Source organism: Anabas testudineus, chromosome 23, assembly GCF_900324465.2.
Source record: "Anabas testudineus chromosome 23, fAnaTes1.2, whole genome shotgun sequence".
Classification (NCBI taxonomy): domain Eukaryota; kingdom Metazoa; phylum Chordata; class Actinopteri; order Anabantiformes; family Anabantidae; genus Anabas; species Anabas testudineus.
Window position 1 is genome coordinate 12541341 of NC_046631.1, and position 20599 is coordinate 12561939.

At 39.9% G+C, this 20599-nt stretch overlaps 2 protein-coding genes across 3 annotated transcripts in view; both read right to left on the reverse strand.

The window, feature by feature from the left end:
- Window positions 1-217: 217 nt before the first annotated feature.
- eri1 (exoribonuclease 1) lies at window positions 218-4075 on the reverse strand. Its single transcript, XM_026364424.1, has 7 exons — window positions 3660-4075; window positions 2548-2729; window positions 2220-2436; window positions 2041-2124; window positions 1848-1957; window positions 1647-1761; window positions 218-1349 (listed from the first exon to the last, which is right to left on the reverse strand). Exons 1-7 carry the CDS (start codon window positions 3732-3734, stop codon window positions 1107-1109), a joined length of 1026 nt encoding a protein of 341 aa, XP_026220209.1. The 5' UTR covers window positions 3735-4075; the 3' UTR covers window positions 218-1106.
- Window positions 4076-7469: 3394 nt separating this feature from the next.
- Window positions 7470-20599, reverse strand: part of tmcc3 (transmembrane and coiled-coil domain family 3) — a 30359-nt gene continuing 17229 nt past the window's right edge. For both annotated transcript variants that reach the window (XM_026362501.1, XM_026362502.1), the window contains exons 2-5: window positions 11284-11445; window positions 10025-10806; window positions 9351-9486; window positions 7470-8946 (exon numbers count right to left, since the gene is read on the reverse strand). In XM_026362501.1, coding sequence (XP_026218286.1) covers window positions 8644-8946; window positions 9351-9486; window positions 10025-10806; window positions 11284-11445 — 1383 coding nt within the window. In that variant the 3' untranslated portion in view covers window positions 7470-8643. The remainder of the gene's footprint in view (window positions 8947-9350; window positions 9487-10024; window positions 10807-11283; window positions 11446-20599) is intronic.

Below are 20599 nucleotides of genomic sequence, written 5' to 3' on the forward strand. Positions count from 1 at the left end.
GCTGCTTTTTCATAATAAAATACTAAAAGACTAAAATTCTGGATACAACAAAATTTGACTTTTAAACATTACTGATGGGAAAACTGGATAAGTTAGCTTGAACTAGCTAATGCTATCTCATCAGCTAATGCATATTTATGAATAATAATTAGTCTTAACTCAGTTTTAGATTATTCAATAAATCATTTCCATTATTTAGCAGGTTAAACCTCATGACTAACAAATAAAAAACAGTACTTTATTATTTCCTATTCATAATAAGAGTGTGCAGCAGATTTAATACTGACAGATTATAACATCAACATTTACCCATTAATCTATTTAAATATTCTCTGTTTAGAGTAAATAAACTAAACTGATTTAAATAAGGTCTTTACAGTAAATGCTTTGCATTGTTAATCAGACAAATATTTATTCCCATTAAACAAAACAAGCTCTGTGATATAAAAATCCACTGGAGACAAATTGATTTAACTGTTCAACACGTTTGTCAGATCAACACTAACTCGTATGGTGATTTACAAACAGGCAACAGAACAGTTTCCAACCAAAAACACTGTGATGTTAAGGTGTCGACAGACAACACAGCAGCAGCAGCAGCAATATTTTACGTGATAATAGAAGCACAGATATCTGGATATTAAACAAATACGTTGTTTTAAAAACATTGATGATCATGATCATTTTAATACCTTTACATTTATTGTATTCATGGGGAGCAAACCCTGAAAGAAAAGTCAAACCATTGAGGAAGAATTAAAAGACATTTTAATTAATTGGTTTCATCAGTTAGCAGTTTGATAAAACTCAATGAGGCAGGTTTAACGCTGAAAACACTTAAGCTGCTGAGGAAATTCATCCTAAAACAGTAGAATCATCTGTTTTTACATATGTGGTGTAAAAATACACGGGGTCGTCGGAGATAAACCTGTGAGGATGAATTCACAGACCTGCACACACATCAAAATATAACCGCCTTTTATTGGTATAACTTCTATACCCTTTGCCAACACAGGTGTGCACTTTACATTAAGACTGTAAAGTGCCGTTTTATGTTCCGTTACTCGTGAGGGTAAAGAGTCTAGACGAGCGTCCTCCGTCGGCGTCTAGTCTCTGCTGCGGGGGTTATGTGGTGGTGGAGCTCCTTCCACAGGAGCCGAGCTGGGAACTGAGAGCAGCTGGCCGGCGTGCATGCGTTCATTGACCCGCAGCTGGCACCCGTCCTGCAGCATGCGAAGGGCTATTTTGGCAATGTTGCGTGAATCATCCAGCCCAGAGTGAGGACGACCTTCGTACTTCAGACCGAGCTTCTCCAGCATGGTGCTCAGCTTCGTCTGTGTGCGAGGGACCTGGAGGAAGGAATAGAAACAGAAAGGACGCCTGATGTTTAGTATCTGCTAGTTTTCCTAATCAACTATTAGTAGATTATTTTGCATATTGTAGGTTTATATATTTTATCTTTATATTTTTTTTGCTTTGCCTTACATAAGAAGGCCGCTCTCTACGTAATTTAACATGTAAACTTGGGGCCAAAAAGGTCAAATTCAGGCCACTTCAGCTGTAAAGTGACAAGTTACAGACTCCAAATATCAGTAAAACTATGTCAATTGTAATTTTATTAAATACACACAATTTAAAGGTCAAACCTTGTAGAAGTTCCCGTATGATTTCCGTATGTTTATCCACTTCTTTGCAAACTGAGGATATCTGATCCGGCTTGTACGACACTGGATGTTAAGGAACTTGCTCATATCCCAGGCCCTTACAGAAGATGTAAAACACAATTTAGCGTCATTTGAAAGTTCAATGATGAAATTCAAAAACAGTGTTGCAGTGAAACATCATACCCATCAGTCAGAATGGCGTATTTGTATTTCGTTCCGAGCTCCCTCTCCTGAAGCCAAGCTACGACTCTCTGAAGGACCTCTGGGAACGGATCTGCTTCATCAACCATTTTCTGCTCAACAAAACAATAAATACATTATTTAGATAAGAACCTCTTATCAAATCAGTGTGACATCAAAAACTGATCCCACTAACCTGTGTTATTCCTGTTAACTTCACACAGAAGTCTGAAAGCTTTGGGTTCAACTCTGGTTTTACATATTCCTGGAAAGTGTCCACCTGAGCAATAAATACAAATCACATGATCATGAATTAGAAAATGTTCCAAAGATCAATAAGAGAACAATTCTGCCTTCATTACAGATTCATCTTACAATTTCTAAGGTGTGCGTGTTAATGAGAACCATTGGGAACTCTATGATTTCATGCAGATAGTCTGAAGGGTTATCCTCTTCACACGTTGCTTCAAAGTCCACCACACAGATGTAGTCGTAGTAGGTGTCAGTGGGCCCCCCCTCTGCTGCAGACTGCATCAGCTTCTGCTTCTTGTAGTGGCTCTTCAACCTCTTCTTCATCACATCCTTCACACCCCTTCACATGAACATAGAGGTGTTTAGTAAATTTAATCCACCTTAAATCAATTCCTAGTCGAGTTTAGGATGATTTAGCATTTTGGTTATACTGCACAACACCCTGAGTTACCTTGTGTCAAGCTTCAGCTCTGCTAACTTGATCCGAAGCTCCTCCTTCGACATGCGGTTGATGTGTCCATTAGCCAGAGCTATCTCTTTGTACACAGGATGACTAAAGTCACTGTTTGACTGAGATGGGGACACCTGGGGAGCGTCTTCTCCAGAAGGGCAAATCGTGCTGCAAGACTTTGCCTGAAGAAGATATTATTGTATGTTTAAATGGAAATATAAAAAATGTATGTTAAAGCACAGCAAACATGTGCCTTATTGATCTGTAACAAATCAATAATTAAAAATATTCAAAATGTCAAAGAATGCCTTTTACAAAAATACAATTTCCCTCTTAATCAGTGTTAAACTCGAAGGCTTTGCAACTATCTATTTTATTTAGAAAATCAAGCGTGGACAGTTGAGCATGCGTTAAAACATTTTGAAATAACTTAATGTCCAATCAACCAATAACAAGCAGATAGGTAAGAGCCTCCCACTTAATAATTACTGCATGTATGATGATATTTCAGGTTGATAACAAGCTATTTAACACTAACTGATGCAGTGAGTAGCTTCTTATTTCTTAAACAACCAGTCTGAAGACACATCCTGTGGTCGTGGAAAAGATGTTTATCTGTTTCACTACTAAAACTGGGTTAGGAACTGTTTGATGGAAGAAGGTCGTGTGATCTGATGAGTCCAGATTTACTCTGTTCCAGAGTGATGGGAGCATCAGGGTAAGAAGAGAGGAGGTGAAGTGATGCACCCATCATGTCTAGTGTCTACGGTACAAGTCTGTGGGGGCAGTGCTATGATCTGGGGCTGCTGCAGTTGGTCACATTTAGGTTCAGCAACGTTTTGTGTTCAAAGAATGAGGTCAGCTGACGACCTGAATATACTGAATGAGCAGGTTATTAATCAGTGGACTTTTTCTTCCCTGATGTCATGAGCAATGACAATGAAGTCTATTCCATTCTACTAAAAGTATTTTTACGGCTAGTTGTAGAGATATTGACACATGAGACACTTACACTTATAAATCTGAGTGTGTATTAGAAAAATCCTCAGTCCATAGACATGACTTTAAAAACCAAAACATCAAACTAGCTTCAGCTGAACGTCAACACCAACCTTCTCATCTTCTCTTGCATTAGACATCTTCAGATTGACGTCTTTGGCATGGATGTTCTCCTTGTGCTCATCCATTTAGGGTGAAAGTTAATCAAGAAGGTAATCAGCAATTTCATAAAGATCGGAACGTGAATTTATTTAATCCAAGACTCGCAAACACCGTTTTTATCTAACGCTTGAGCTTCTGGTAGCTACAGATGCTAACATCAGCTAACAGTATAGCAAACATTCCTGTGAGACTTTTTAACGCGTATCTACTTTTAAGCTGCTACGCACAGTTGTAATTCGTTAAGATGATGATATCGTACAACCTGTTAGGTATTTTAATAAATCTAAAACAACAGATTGTCGGTGTTTTTGGACGCCAGCAGCAGCTCTCCGCAGCAACATTAAACTTTTTTTTTCACCCGGGCAGTTATGACGACTTCCGGTTTGCGCCAAAACGTCACTGACGCTCACTAGCGCCCCCAGTGCTGTGGATGGTTAAACGTCTTCTCATTATTATTATTATTATTATTATTATTATTATTATTATTATTATTATTATTATTATTAGTGTCTGTCTGATAACTTGTGCACAAACTCCACATATGTATATGTAAATATGAATTATACTTTAAATAAATCATAATTTGAAACTCTGAGATGTACTGTAGCTCTCTGATTGTTTTGGATGTACTGTTTACATGTAGCAGCTAGATGTCAGCCTCCTCTCTGCCTTGTTTTATTCATGCTTCCTTCTCACAGTGTGTTACCTTTAGAGCAGATGTTTGAACCTCACCTGGCTGTGTCGGGGTGACTCATGTCTTTGTGAGGGGAATGAACTCGGGCAGAAATAGAGCAGTGTGCAGGGCAAAGCAGCAAAACACCATGTGAATAATAAATCAGAGAAAGTGGGTAAAAGATTCATGACCCACAAAACAAGCTGGACCGTGAACTTCTCCAAAGTCCATCAGTGTATAGAATACTTGGATTTGTGATCTGCCACAACTCACCTTGTGCTATAACTGTGGAATAAAATGTGGGAGGGACGAGCTTAGTATCATTGACAGCGTCCCCTGTTACATGTGCCTGGAAATCTTCACTTCACTTACTGTGTTTGTGCCAAAAACATTAAAATGAGTAGTTTTAAAGAGGAGGGCTGGTGATCCTCTGTGATCTAACAATTCGTCTTTACTATTTAAACCTTATTGCTGTTTTTTATACAGCCTTTGTTAATATTGTTTTAATGACTTATATAAAAAACATTGAATTACACCTACACTGTTTACTGAGCTAACATTAGCGCATCTTATTTGTAATATATATATATATTACTGTATTACTGAGGTTTTAAATAGGTGAAAGAGACATGTGCATGTGGTTAACCTGAAGTTATTCTCCTAGTGATGCACATTTATTTAAATTCAGTTTGACTTGTATCATTGTCTCAGATAAACAGCCATAAACATAAGATGCTGCAGAATTGAACTGAGAATTATGGCGTTTTTAATTTTTATGCAGTATTAAATTAATTCAGTAGAAGTTGTCAGTACATCTAATCGTGCACAGCCAACATAAGCTTGTATTAGCATTTTCAGCATATTTAATTCTTTCAAATTTAAATAAATACTGGCTAGAATTCAGGATTCAGTTATGACACATACGAATTAGCCAGTGAATCATTGATACTATATTTCTCATAATTTGGATGAAATGTTGTAATGTTAGACAACACTTTGTAGTAAGATTATTAATATTTGCACTGATATTAAAGCTTATATTCGGTGGATTTGTATTTATCTTGTTCTCCACTAAGCTCCATCCCACTTGGCAAACTATTTCTTTAAGGACCTACAGTATAAACAAACAATGCTTGAAAAAAGACATTTCAGTAGCCTACAGCAGCTTACTACAGTATTTATGAGTCATCCAACAAATACAAGCACAGGTAAAATGCCCTTTGTAGCACATTGTTTGGGTTATTTTGCATTGTATAAATTTAAAACAAAGCAACATAACTCAAACTAAGTCCTACAAAGGGATTCTACTTTGGATTTGAGACAAATTTATGAGTTAAATGAGTCCTAAATACAGCGAAACATTAGAAAAAGCTGCAATGTTCTACTAACTCTCGTGGGTTTTACATGAGATCATTATGTTCACGTTAGAATAAACAAAAGTCAATTAGTGTGATCTTTAGGATCTTTCTCCACTCTAAAATCAACCACTACTGACTAAACAAAGTGCGTTTTCTTGTCACACTTTAAGACTTTTATCAAATAAATATTTTTAAATCATGATATTGTTGCTTTTAATTAGGTAAAAGAACACAAAACATGCACTTCCTTCATTACTGCACAGCTGGTGTTTGTTAAAGTCATTTAAACCCATTTTTCATAAGAATTCCATATGATGTTTGCAGAGTTGTTTGATCTTCACAGAGAGATCTGCTCCGTCTTTAAATCTCTCTGTCTGTCTGATGCATAATGGATGAGATGGTGACGCCACTAACAAGCAGAAAATCAACAGCAGTCTTACAAAAACAAAGATTTATTTTCTCATTTCAAAAAAATAACATTATGGAAAACCCATAACTGGAAACTAAAGCACATAGAAGAGACAGATTTGGAAAATACACATTGTGGATGTACAAATACAGCTTTGGAGAGAGGGTGCAGGTGTCTCCTCTCCTGAAGAGCAGACACAGATAGTGTTTGAGCTAATTTGGACAAACATACAGAGAAAACAGTAACTTCAGTGTTACTGAAAAAGGCCGAGGTGCCTTCAAAATCTCCTTTTTTGGCTTTCGAAGGGACACAAACAGAACACAGTAACACAGAAGAAGAAATAAGCTGCATTGAAAAGGCATCAGCCCATTTCACCCCCTCTTCCATCGTCATCACAGTGATACACAGTTAGGGAGCTACATTGTTCAGTTCTCTCTGTCCAATCTGTGACGCTGTGTTCAAGTCACGTGGGAAAAACGGTCACTGTGTTATTAATATTACAACAGTTTTAAGAGGTAAATGCTGCTTAGGAACAGGGCAACAGAACTGATTTTTCTTGGTTACTCACATTTCAGTACTTTAGGACAAGAACAAACTTATTTATTTCAAATAAAACAACCTAAAGTGAACAACACTATCCTCCAGGTCGTTATAATTCATATGTTTTCTGCTAATTTCAACTAAATCACCTTCTAGCTGCAGGAGTTCAGTGTTAAAAGGCTCAGAGGAGTCGTTTTCTGAGCTATTAAAACGTACAGCAGTCATCGCTCATGGTGCAAAACAAGCCTCAGCAGGTGGGAATGCTTTAAAGTCGGGGCTTTGAAGAACATTGCTACTGTTTGTCCCACTGGACACGAACACAGCACAGCTTCAAAGGCTTCACACAGACAGACTCGTTTGTTCTGTTCACCTTATAAAAAGGCAGTTCAATAAAATCAGGATCTTTAGGTCAAACGTGCGTCTCTAATCATCGAGGAGGAATCACTCCTCGCTCTGCTTCTGCTTCTCAGGGTTTACACACTGGCTGGTCGATGCTGCTAAAAGCATGTTCTATCCTCAAGTAGCTTTGAGAAGCAACAAACATGAAACTGATTTCACAAAAAGAGTGATATTAACATGACCACAGGCAGTGCACATGCTTCTCTTTAAAGAAATAGTTTCACATTTTGGGAAATATTAGGAAGCCAATTAGCTTAGCTTAGCATAAAGACTGGAGACAGGGGGAAACAGCTAGCCCAGAGAAAGCACAACTTCCAGATTCTGAAACCAATAACCAAAAATACAACAGCAGCTTAAACAGTGTATTTTTTTCAAAAAAACATCTCATCTTTATAGTTTTAGTGACCTTTAATGAGGCGTGACGGCTTGAGGGAGTCCATCAGAGGTCAAGATGTTCGACAGAGAGGACTGTAGTACACTGGAGAAGCTTTAGACATCAGAGAGTTTGAATAAAAAGTAGTAAATTCACTACAAAATAATGTTTAATGGATTTGGACAAAACCAATTTATGAAGATAGAAGCCTCCAAGCTGCTGGGAGCTGCAGTGGAGTCGATTTGTCTTTAGAAAGTAAACCTTTACTTTGTCACAATGATCGATGAAAGAGAGGCTGCACTGAGCTGAAGACGCTGGTGGAGAAGACGAAAGTTATCTGATTAATGAGTAAGTTTCAGATAGAACCAGACTAGAGCTTTTCACTACAGTCCTTATGTTGGACTCATTAAACTGTCTGAAGCTTCCTATCCCAAAATGACGAACTATTCCTTTTCAGTGCAGACACACACACACACACACACACACACACACACACACACACACACACACACACACACACACACACACACACACACACACACAGGCAGGAGTTCGGAACATGACACAAACACATCTACAGATTAAACAACATCTTCTTGAATGAGACGAGATAAACATCTTATAAATACAGAACAGTGAATTACAGACGCACAGAACAAATCGAGCTTTGTGTTTTCGTCACAGCAGGCTGGTGTACGAGGAGGCACACACACAAGTGCCAGTGTCTCTAGAAGTGTGAGGTTGACAGGAAATGTTCGCTGTATTTAGACTGTAGTGTCTGTTGTTGATGACTGGACGAGCCAATCGCACGACCAGAATCTGATCAGTTCCCATAGTTCGGACTGCAGTGACTCACTGTTATCATTGCACCTTCTGCATCTGTTGCAGACCTTTGTCACATTTCTGTTCAGTAGTCGTATCAGCTTACATCTGTGTGTTGTTACTGTGGAGGTGCATTATGGGTAAGGCTCCCGGACCCTTTGAGGATTTGTGAGGACTCCGTTTAGACATGCAAAGCACAGAGCCCTAAGTCGAGTCACTGCGGAGCCAAAAACCACCGGGAAGCCAGGGCTGGTGTAAGGCTACATGTAAACCTGTCTTTGTGTTGCCATGACAACACACCTCCGGGAGAACTGGACCCAGGCTTTGGATGTTTTTGGATCTGGTTTGTCTACTTGTCGTCTCAATGCGGGAGGAGCAATCGTTCCAAAGCGCACTGCAAATGTTCCCAGTTCTTCCACAGCAGCGCTAACACGGACACGCCCACGCAGGTGAGCGCCAGGTGGAGCCGGCTACGCAGCAGCGGGGCGGTGAACTTGGCCGCCGTGGAAACACACACCAGGATCACGGTGACGATGGCCAGCATGATGTTGATGCACTTCCCCAGCAGCACTTTGGCGTCGGTGTTCTCCAGCTGAACCGTCTGCTGCTGCTGCTGCTGGAGCTCGAGCTTCGACACTCGAGTCTGACACGATTCAAGGGCCTCCTGCACACACACACGCGCACACACACACATTTTTAAATCAAGTTTGCCAAAAATCAGACTAAAACTGAAACCAACACACATCAGATTACTCTTTTGCTGCATGTATACTCGGATTTCCAGTAACCAGGTTTCTTTGTTGCTTTAAAATTATCTTCATCAGTTTCCCACATTAACAGAGCTGTGTCTCCAGGGGAACGTGATTATTTTAAAACAAAAACTTTGCAACTGTAAGATCAGGGTAATTTGGAATTTTACTCGTTTTTACTGCTACTAGTCACAACATGGAATAAACGTTCCTGCCGTTTGACAACAACAACGATTAGCACCAACTAAAACAGAAACTGTTGATAAGACGTTTGATAAATACAGATGCTGGTGTCTCTGTTTTCTTATATACACATTACCTGTATATCCCTCGCCCGCTCGTAGGCTTGGTAAGCCACCTTTTCCTCAATACTGGCCAGTTCCTGCTTCAGATTACTGGTCTCATGCTGGTGGAGGTCTGTGAGGTCATTTAACTGGTCCTCCAACCGCTCACACCTGACAGACAGAAGCACACACACCAACATTCCGAGTAGGTGGAGGCAGTGAGAAACAAAGCAGTGAGAGTATGTGTGGGCGAACAACAGTACAGCAGTTTAACTACTACTGCTGCTGAAAACATTTGCCCTTGGTTGACTTAGCAACAGTCAGAAGGTTTGTGTGTAAGCTAATATCTATTTTTAGTTTATAGGAGATCGTAATAATGAGCCCATGAAACTGTCAAAAGCTCTTAAGTTCAACAGCTGATGTTTTAACAAAACATGCCCAGTTAGAGCAGGATTACTGGATTAGTTTAGGACATAGAGGCAGCTGCAGAGATAAACCTGAACCTCAGTGCATGGTAAGTGTTCCTGATTCAGGTTTTTCACACACTCTTCTAGTTCTGGTCCAGTTCTGGACAAACTGAGTTTGTGTGTAAGACCGTTTCCTCTCCACAAAAACAAAGATAACGATTTCACCGTTCAAATTGAGTGGTTTGATTCCCATGTGGATAAACCATATTTAACACCTGTGTTCTGGATCAGGCTCTACTCACCTGTATCTTTCCTCCTGAATCACCTGTGTGAAGTAGCTGTAGTCTCGTTTGAACTGTGTGTTCATAGTCTCCATGTCGTCAGCCAGCTGAGTCTGAGCCTCCCTGATCTCCCGCACCATGTCCAGCACCTCCCCCAGCCGCCCACTGGAATCGAACCTCCCCGGACACCCAGAGTCCAACCCCGAGCCCCCAGCTGGATTCCCGTTTGAGTCAGCAGATCCAGACGTCCCTGTGGAGCACTCATCGTCGCTGTGGTACTTTGTTGTTTTAGCTACTGTGGTGGCACTTCCGCTCAGGCCCCTTGCCCCGGCGTCCACCTGCAGCCCTGAGCCCGTCTCCATGGAGCTTTTCAGGTGGGCGATGTTGTCGGCGCTGCCAAACTTGTTTCTGATGAGGTTGGCGAACTCCCGTGACTTGTTGAAGAAGAACGGCGGTGAGAGCGACACACCGGGCCCGATCGTCTTCACTTTATCCAGCGCCGGGTGTCGCCCGGAGGTGCTGACGTCCCGCAGGCTGCCTTCCTTGCTGTGAGTCCCCGACTCCTTGCTGCTCCCATCCTTGTGGCTGTGCTTCCCGTTGGTCTCGCTGTCCTTCATGCGGCGGTGGTACTGCTCCAGCTTCCTCTGCAGCCGGGCGATGCTCTGTGCTGACTTCTGGTTCTTCTTTTCAAACACCTGACGTATCCGCGACACCTGCTGCTTGTCGGCGTTGTTCACCAGCTTCAAGTATTCAGCCACATTCTGGTCCCGAGCCGTCTGCTCCACCTTGATCTGCTCCGTCACCTAGAAGGAGAAAGAACGGACGCTACATATTAGTACTTTTCTTATCAATTTCCATTTAAATATGTTTTAATGCATCTTCACCTTAATTAAAGCAGCTTTAATTGTTTTTTGTGTATTAAAAAACAGTGCTGTGGCAAATAAACAAAAATTGAATATAGCATGTATTACTCACTTCAAGCAGGAATTTATCATCATTACTTTTCCATCACGTCCACGAATCACTTCACAAATTAGGACAAAGCACTAAACTAAATTGCACTAATTTGGACTGTAATTCCCCTCTGATAAATTTTTCCATCACTTCTTTGTTGCAGATATGTAGAAATGCATTTCTTGTTATCACAACTATTAAGAATTGTTGCTGTAGTCTCTCTGCAAACTACCACCAAACCAGTGTGTTTGTTCAGAACGTCTATGAATCACATGTATACATGCTGCTCTCAGGCGACGCAGCAGGTAAGTAATGTTTCCTCTGACCTTGAGGATCTTCTGCTGCAGGCTGTCGATGCCCAGCGCTCCCTTGGTGAAATCCAGTCCCACTCCTTCATTGCTGGCGCTGTCCACCACATCCAGGTTGGACTCTGAGCCGCCGCGACGCATGGGCACCGGAATGCTAAGGACATCGCAGCTGCGCTCTGCCTGCAGACACACAAACACAGAAATAAAGATGAATTATGTTATTTTAAAAAGAAATAATCAGTATTCAGGACCCTATCGAGGAGAGCTGATATCACAAAGCCCTGGGAACATTTTTTATTTTAGCCCTGGAGATAGATTACTCTCACAAACAGATATGATGCTGCTGAAAGCAGTATTTGCAACAGAGGTACATGCCCCCTTCAACAACTTGTTTTCACCTTCACCAAGAGTTAAAGAAACTAAACTAGGAAAATATTCACTGTTAAAAAGTCACTTCAAGTCATTTTAACATATAGGTGCAAAAAGTAAAACCCTTCACACAGCTGTGTGATAATGATGGAAGATTACACAACCCAGTTAGCTGCCATTTCAGCATTAGCAACATGTTCATGTTTATGGCAGAATAACTCTGAGCACTGAACGTGCTTCTATATACTGTAAACTAACTATTAACAGTAATAGTACTGGTGTTGGCACTAGATGAAAACTTAATGGATCACTAAGAATTCACAGTGGGGATGCACATGCGTCTATCTATTTAAAGACTGCATATAGATGCAGATGCAGATATTGTAGTTAAAATCAATTTGCTGATGTCACTATAGAGATATCGTCAGTGGGCGTCATCCTCTGGGCACCGTGCAGGTTTGTACAAAATTTCATGGCAATCATCCAACACTTGTTGAGTAATTTCAGCCTGGAATAAAAGTGGTGGGCTGACACTGCCATCCACTAGCTGCCTAAAACTGGTGCTGAGAGTTGTATTTGAGAGGTGTAAAATTGTAAAAGGCCTCATTCAAGAACATTTTTTAGAGACTTCACAGACGTCATCCTGTTCAGGCTTTCAGATTAAACTTTGTGCGAAACACCTGCTGCACGATCTTGAATCATTGATAGAAAATATCAAGTGTGGTCTCTTTTCGCTTCTTTTAACTTCAGTTCCAATACAAAAAGAGTATTTGCCGTTGAGTCTTGAGAGGATTCTGGTGTTTAGACTGGAGGGAAGGAGGGCAGAAAAGGCAGCTGATGAGAGTAAATCTGTCTCAACACTGCACAGTGGTCAGTTAGTTGAGCAGTGATGAGCTCAGGACTCCAAACAAACAACCCCAAGCTCCTTTTGTACGAAAATCCACTCTCTGCATCGACAAAAGCAGACGATTATGTAAGACAAACCTAAAATATTAGTATGTGGTAACTGTAGTTGCCACGGCAGCAAAGCGCGCGCACGCACACACACACACACACACACACACACACACACACACACACACACACACACACACACACACACACACACACACACACACACACACACACAGCTCTAACATACACACAAACAAACTGCTGACTTGTCCTGAGGCAGATTTCTGGTGTTATTCTCTTTGTCCTATTCTTACGTGACACTTTAATCATGTCCTGCGGCGTTCAGACGTACAGCCTGGGATGCATCCTGCAGAATCAGCACCCTTAACTCCAGAATGGTTCAACAGTAGAGTCATTTCAGTAAAAAATCACATCCACTGGTTCAATAAGACGACAAGAAATTCAGACAAAACAAACCCGTGTTGCAAATAATAAGGTGTAAAAAAATAAAAATAAAAAAGAATACTGAATGTTTAAACATGCAGCTTTTTGTCTGTTTTTTTATTCTAACCTAACCTATCCTGATTAAATTAATTATTTGAGGCTCATCTGACTGCTGCTGATGTAATTTTTATGTTTGTGATGAGATCTGAGTTTGAGTTACAGCTTTAAGGACAAGGGAGCTAACATTTTAACACCACCTCCCTAGAAAGAACATATTTTAGAGGTTTTACTTGTGTCATCTGCCGTGCTCTGCGGATAATATTGGTATTTTACAAATCCTCATAGATTCTTCTAGGACTAAGACTAATCCTGGAGAAGAAACCTGTAATTTTTGTCCATTTCTCTTGTAATTTCTTCTCCATGTATGTATATGTGTGTATGTACATATAAACATGACCTGAAGCATATATTTACACTACAAGTCTATTTTTTCAGGTCTATGTGTGTAAAACGATCAATACAGTAATAGTACTAGATGTTGGCACTAGATGAAAACTTCAGAAAGAACCAAAACATTTTAATCTTGCTTTTAATGCTGCTACTACTATGCCTCAAAGAGCGGTGGTTACAGCATGTAATAGATTTTGTACAAGTCCTTTAAACGTATTTTAATCATGTTTTCTAATAAAAACAGAAATGTGTAATAGTAAAATGGTGTAGGATCCACTCTGTACTCTTTGTAAACAAAACGTTATCATCTTCTTATTTTAAGTTGAGATCAAAAAACCTTTCGACATAGAGTCAATCAAATTTCAGAGTAGAAGAAAAATTAAGCGTTGAATGGAAGTTTCAAAACATCATCTTCCTATTGCAGTTTATACTGAACCTCCAATAGAGAAAACAAATAACCTTGAATGACTCTGTTTTACATCTGTGACCCGACCAGAGTTAATTTGCCTTCTCTCACACACAAATAGCCTTCCCATAAACCACCAACCAGGTTTCTAGGGATTCAGTGTGTAAATGTGCGGCTGGGGACACTACACTCTGCAGTCCACACATGACATCCACTGGAAAGTCTGTGTTAACAGAGCACATATGGGGTCGCTACTCGTCCTGTGACCCCAGTTGGCACTGAGGCCTCTTGGAGTATTTTACAGATGGGTAGACACGCAGCCAAAACACAAAACCCACGAGGGAAAATATCCACTGGGAAATATAAAGGGGAAATTCAACTCAACTTGTCTCAGAGAAATAAAAAAATGTATGAATGGACGTAAACCAAGAGTGAAAATGGCCCCAGTCGTCTTCCTTAGAGGGGACTACTAATAACTGCACAACTGCTCTAAATCTGCTCTTCCACAGCAGACGACACTACAAACAACTAAATTAGAGAGCTCCGGTGACTGAGCTGTTTAATTTACATAACATCTGCAGCCTCCTTGGTTCAAATTTGGCCTGGAAGCTTTGATGAATGTCAAAAACATTCATCCAAACCTCAGATGCTGCTTTTCAGTTGTTTTACTTCTTTCACGAACACTGATCTTCTCGGTGTGCTTACTAATTTATTTCTGAAAGATTAGGCGATTTATTAATAAACAGAAAATGTAATCAACAACAGCTTTTCCCCACATGTTCAAGTGTTAGTGTATCGTTGCTGGTTTCAGCTGATTTATCTGTTTTATGTTATCATAAAATGAACAAGTTTGAGTGCTGGACATTTTACTAATTAAGTAAATTATATATATATTAACTTGGGCACTTAAACTAAGTTAACACAACTAAAGCTAACAACAAAGTTTGGGCCAGACAGTAGCAGATATTTATCATTTCACCACCTTTTCAAATACCATGAGAGTTTATTGTCTCACATGGTATTTGGTAGTAATTGTCCATTTAATTAACTTATAAATTGAAGTAATGGACAAACTCAAATATTAACCTGATGATGGAGCCAAGGTTATAATATTTCAGTGTTTTACTTGCTTCATTGTTCAAAAAGCAATATGTACGCCTGTTAAAGAATAATAAATAAGAAGTTATTAACATATAAAATATGTTCGTGATAATCTTAAATGGAACACATGTTGGAAACAGACTTCAGCACATCACCTGTTTTAAAAAGCTATGCCAACGCTACCCTGCTACCATGTTGCTGCGTCAATAACCATCTTTCAACAGGTGCAGTGAGCAGTTTCAGGTGGTGTGATCAAAGTAGTGGGACCAACAAACAAAGCAATCAGCTGAAGCCCTAATCTACTGCAAAATAAACAAAGAACACATGTACTGGACATGAGAGGAGGCAGATACAGTGTAGTGTGTCTGAGTCCTCTTATGTGATTTGCATTGGCTTTCTATATTCAAAAACTATAATTACAGAGGGGAGGGAGTTTGTGGTGTGACCTGTATGTAAAATTAAATGGAGAACAGGCCAGGAAGTGCTGCAAAACCGCCTCATCTGAGCGTCTAATTGATGGAGCAGTGAGTAGGGACGTTTCCACAGGGAGATCATCGCCGTGCACAAACACATAGCAAACTGCCGAAGGGAGTCTTTTCTTTTCTTGCTCCCAGCACAGAGTCTATTTATTCCTGCCTTCGTAATCATCAGAGCCAGAGGTAGAGACAAGTCAGGAACACAGAAAGGGTAGAGACGTATTAACACAATCCTTTCTTTAAAGTAATCAATGCTGTTTTTAAAATATACTAAAACACATAAGTGAGTGTTATCAAAAGCCCATAAGCTGATGTCCACCACTGCAGAGAGAACAAATCGATCCACGAGTCAATCCATCAAATCAGCCACAGGCTGTTCACAGGAAATGTCAAACCCACTCTGAACACTAGTTCTGATAACTAAAGTACATAAACGGTATATTTCACTGTCACAGAAAGCTAGAGTAAATATACTCATATTAATGTTCTGTTAACATTCACATCTTATCCATGATATGAACTGAATATCTTTGGGTTTTGAACTGTTAAATATAAACAAGACATTTGGTTTGGTAAAAAAAATCATTAGTTGCAGCTTCAATCACACTCTTAAATAGATAAGAGAACTAGAAGACAGACTGGGCTCAATATAATCTGATAATCTGACAATATAGAAACAAAATAATTCACCAATTAATCAAATAAATATATAAATGAACTGGTTTCCTATTTGTATTCGAGAGAAAAGAGAATCAATGTAATACAAAATATGTGAAAGTCAAAATTAATTCTTAATTGGTCTTCTCTATTACAAATGAGATCTTAAAACGCTGACTGTAACTGATAATACTGTATTAGTCATCTATTTGTCAGCTCTAACCCAGCATGGAGCCACACGCCATCTGAAACAGCTCACCAGATTAACACTGACTGATTGAAACTGGTGTGTGTTTGAGTGTTGGGGAGGAAATAATAAGATTGGAACAATCCAGATCGAGAGATTTAGTGGAGGAGATGTTTAAACCTGGGTTCTTAAGCCAATCAAAAGGTGAATGGCGTAGACGAGTCTAACAGCAACATGCTGAAGGGACAGAGATATTGGGAGAGCAGCAAAGGCAGGTGATTGAATCCTTTCTGGAATAAATCATAAAAACTGAGTACAAGTGTTTATGTGTGCTGAATGAATAATAAATGAAACCCTGCCAACCAGGGTCGCTAACATACATCAGGAGGACTCCCCGAGGTTATTAAACACTGTGGTGTATAATTTTCACATTATCTTGACATGATTTTATGAAAATGTGGCTCCAGCTATTTTTTCTACATCACATCTACAGCACACCTCTATCTATGATCAGAGGCTCATAACTTCTTTATCTCCAAAGAGAATCCATCTTATGTCCTCAGTTGCCTTCAGTGAAAGTTATTTTAATAGTTAAGAAGACAAACTTGCTATATTTAAATCTTCAATTATACTCTGCATTTATAATGTGTAAAATAGACACAGAAATAACATAATGAATATGTGAACAGAACTAGCTTTGTTTTGCTGACAGAATATCCTCCAGGTTTGTTCATTCAACCTTAAGTAAAGTATTCAGCTCACAGAGACAGAAGTTTCAGTTGACCGGTGATAAAAAGGGACAGTTTAAGGTGAAACGAGACGCTCGGTTCATTCGAATTGGACTGGAGAGCCACAACCCCTCCCTCGCCCCCACCTGGAGGGGATCAGCCGTGACTCTGTGACCAGAGAGAGGAGCCTCCTGTGGGGAACAGGAGATGGCAGACAGGCACACCTCCCCACGGGGCTCCAGAGATACAGGGAATCACCCAGAGATTAAGTGGAAAGAAAAACAGGCAAAGAACAGATGGAAAAGGAGAAATGGGCTTGAATACAAACATAGGGAGTGTAGGAAACATTCAGCACTATAATAAGATCGGATTGGACTTATGGACTTATTTTATGGGATTTTCCATATTTTTGCTATCAGACAATTATTTTTTAATATCCTGTCAATGGAAGAAACTGAAACGTAGGATTAGTTTTGAAACTGACTAATTTGTCTACAGTATCTCCCACTAAAGCCCAGCTTGAAACTTTAAAACAACTACAGCATATTTAATTTTAGTCCTATACTCTCATTTGTTTGTCCTACGCTCTGTAATGTCCCTGTATGCCTCACACCACAGCTGCTGCTGAGCACTGGACATCTGGGATGTCTGCAAAAATTACAGCGAATAATTGTGCAAGACAGTTTCCTGATGTTCTGCATGAAAGTGAGGTAAACTGATTTGCACTGCATGCAGCATTGTGGTGGACTGACAAACACTTTTCTGCAGTGAGCACACCTGGAATGGCTGAAACGTTGGGCAGCAGACAAATCACCATAACAGAGGCTGTTGCATCCAGATATATGCATGTGCTGAAAGAATCAAGGTGAGTAATATTAAAAAAGCATGGTTAGTGGTGATATTAGTGTAGTATAAACAGCAAAGTAATGGAGGAGTGCTTGCCTCTGTATGTGTGTGTGTTACGCTGTGTTCACCTTTGCTCTCATTCAGTAATGCACACACTGTCACACCTGTACCGAGGCCAACCCAAAGGTGGGGTCAGTGGAAGTCAGCAGTACACCTGATTGCTCTATCACTCAATGACTAAAAACTGATTGCAAGTCCAAACTGGCTGCTCTGCACACGCCCATATACTGAACTTGTGATGGGCAGAACAGAACACGTCCACATTATACGGCGTGCAAGAATGCGAAACAAAAACAACAGCAGTGTCAAAAATATAATGTCACACTATGCTGAAATCTGTGCCTGGGGTGCCTTATTTTAGGTATCATTCCATGTTTGATCTTCAACACAATCATAATTTATAAATCCAGAAGTAGAGAAGAGAATCGGGGCCAAAGAACTGACAAACATATAGGCAAACTGATGAAGGATTTATACTTCTACAGAATTTCAAACCATAAATAGTTGTGAAAGCATCAAATTGTGCTGTTCAACACTTGATGCTACAGACGTGATATGTGCCATGAGATCCAACTTCCATCAGTGCTCTGTAGTTTCCAAGTCTGTATATTACGACAGTGTCACAGTGCTGCAGTGACACGGCCTAGGAAAACACCCCAGAGCCTCATTAACAACCCACAGATGGAGGTATGAAGAGGAGGGCATGTCTGACTGAGTCAGAGACTGACTGAGATCTTCTGCTCTCATTACCTCCTCATTTCGTTGCCTTCAGACTGAAATTTAAACTGATTAGTTAATAAGTTTCCAGAGAAAAGATGCTGAGGTATAGACTTACAGAGAATTCTATTAGGTGAAATGATAAAGATCTAGTCTGACAAAAGGACAGACTGTTCTAGTACATAAGAATAAACAGAACACAGCACTGCTTAGAGCTAAATGCAAACATCAGCATGCTAACATGGTCACAATGCATTGGACCTATTACTTACTTACACACACACACACACACACACACGCACACACGCACACACGCACACACACACACACACACACACACACACACACACACACACACACACACAACTTACGCTATAAAGTTTTGCAAGTTGATGGTTTTGGGACCACTTTACATTTCTGACACGCGCTGGACTGATTCAAGACAGCTATTATCATTATCTATTACCAACACAGCCACAAAATAAGTAAAGTTTTGGACAAATTTAAATGTGCCCTTGAAGAAACGTGATGTTCTGAGTATGATAAATGTTGTATCTAATTATGTACTAATGCTTCAACTATATGTTGAAATGTTTCACTGGTTAAGTAAACACTCGGACTTGCCTGTGGCACTGGTCAGTGGATCACGGAGCTCATTAGGAATCATCCTCTGGGCACCATTTAGATAATTCCATCCGTTAGTCGAGTTATTTCAGTCTGGTCCAGAGGGGTGAACCAAAAGACCGTCTGCAATTGCCATCCGTAGGGTTGCACAACTAGCATGACTAAAAGCTGTGTTTCTTTAATGTGCTTTGCCCTGCATTTTGTGCTTCTAAAAAATCCCCATTTTGCACAAACTCTAGTGCTTTTTGATGCACAGAGGATGTTTCTACTCCACTCTCCATCAGCCCTCCGTGGCTGAGTGAGATGCATAAGAGGCAAAAACAGCTTTTCGTAACACTAACTACGCATTTTAAAGCATAAAGTTGAATCCATCTAAGCAGAAAAGTACACAAGATCTGGTTTGAGTTCAGCCTGGATGGAGCACAGTGTTAAATGCAGCGTGCAGCTGCCAATCGTTTTAGTAATCTGGCCTTATGTGTTGAAAGCAATTAAACTAATGTCTCTAAATGAATGACACTAATGATATTTGATGATAAAGTGCTGATATGGATATGGAACATTTCCCACATTTTAAGGGTTCATTTAAGTTCAGAATTGTCTTGCAGATAAAACATTTTGTACAATAACAGGATTTTCTTAGCAACTATTTATTCTCTACAAAACAGGCAGAAGAAAAAAAATTATTGTACACCGTGAGATGATTTATTCCATTACACAGCTTTTTTAAAAACTACACTATAGAGAAACTAGGTAATAGAGTGAATCAATAAGTCACACCAGAGTGAGAAAGAGAGAGTTGTAGATGGATATCGAGTTAAAAATCAATAAACAGTTGGCAATTCATTTACCATCCAGGCAGCTTTAAAACTGAGCACAGGATCTACTACACAATCTGAATATTATGTATTGTTTGCATATGACCATACTGTCTGGGACACCGTGAAAAAATGCTGTAATCCCTGCTCTTCTCTTCTCTCCTCTTGTAATCTGAGATTTTAATCTCTGCTTTCAAGAGCAAAGATTACCCAACAGCTTTCTCTCCTATTCAAACAGGGAGCCTAAAATGCTTATGGTAAGGGTACAGACGTGAGAGGCTGTATACATGAATTTAAAGGGTGAAGAAGAGGAAGTGATGGTGACAGAAAGTGGCAGAGTGAGAGTGAGAAGGAGAGAGGTCAGTGTTTGACTTCTGCAGGTGGATCATCAGGATTATAGTTTTAAAAATCAGAGCATTCAACAAGATAAGGTCAGAGTTCATACTGTGGCCTTTAAGGGAACATTTGTCTGCTTTAAATCTTCATCTCCATGTACTGAGGTGGCATTTCTACAAAATCCACAATCTCTGACTCAGCTGCAGCCAAATTTACCCACCCAC

Excerpts from the sequence above, each read along its gene's own strand:
- eri1 (XM_026364424.1), bottom strand. The coding sequence starts at position 3,734 with ATGGATGAGCACAAGGAGAACATCCATGCCAAAGACGTCAATCTGAAG. Across the intron at positions 2,730-3,659 it reads ATGCAAGAGAAGATGAGAAG|GCAAAGTCTTGCAGCACGAT; the intron begins GTTGGTGTTGAC and ends TATCTTCTTCAG. Across the intron at positions 2,437-2,547 it reads GAGCTGAAGCTTGACACAAG|GGGTGTGAAGGATGTGATGA; the intron begins GTAACTCAGGGT and ends GTTCATGTGAAG.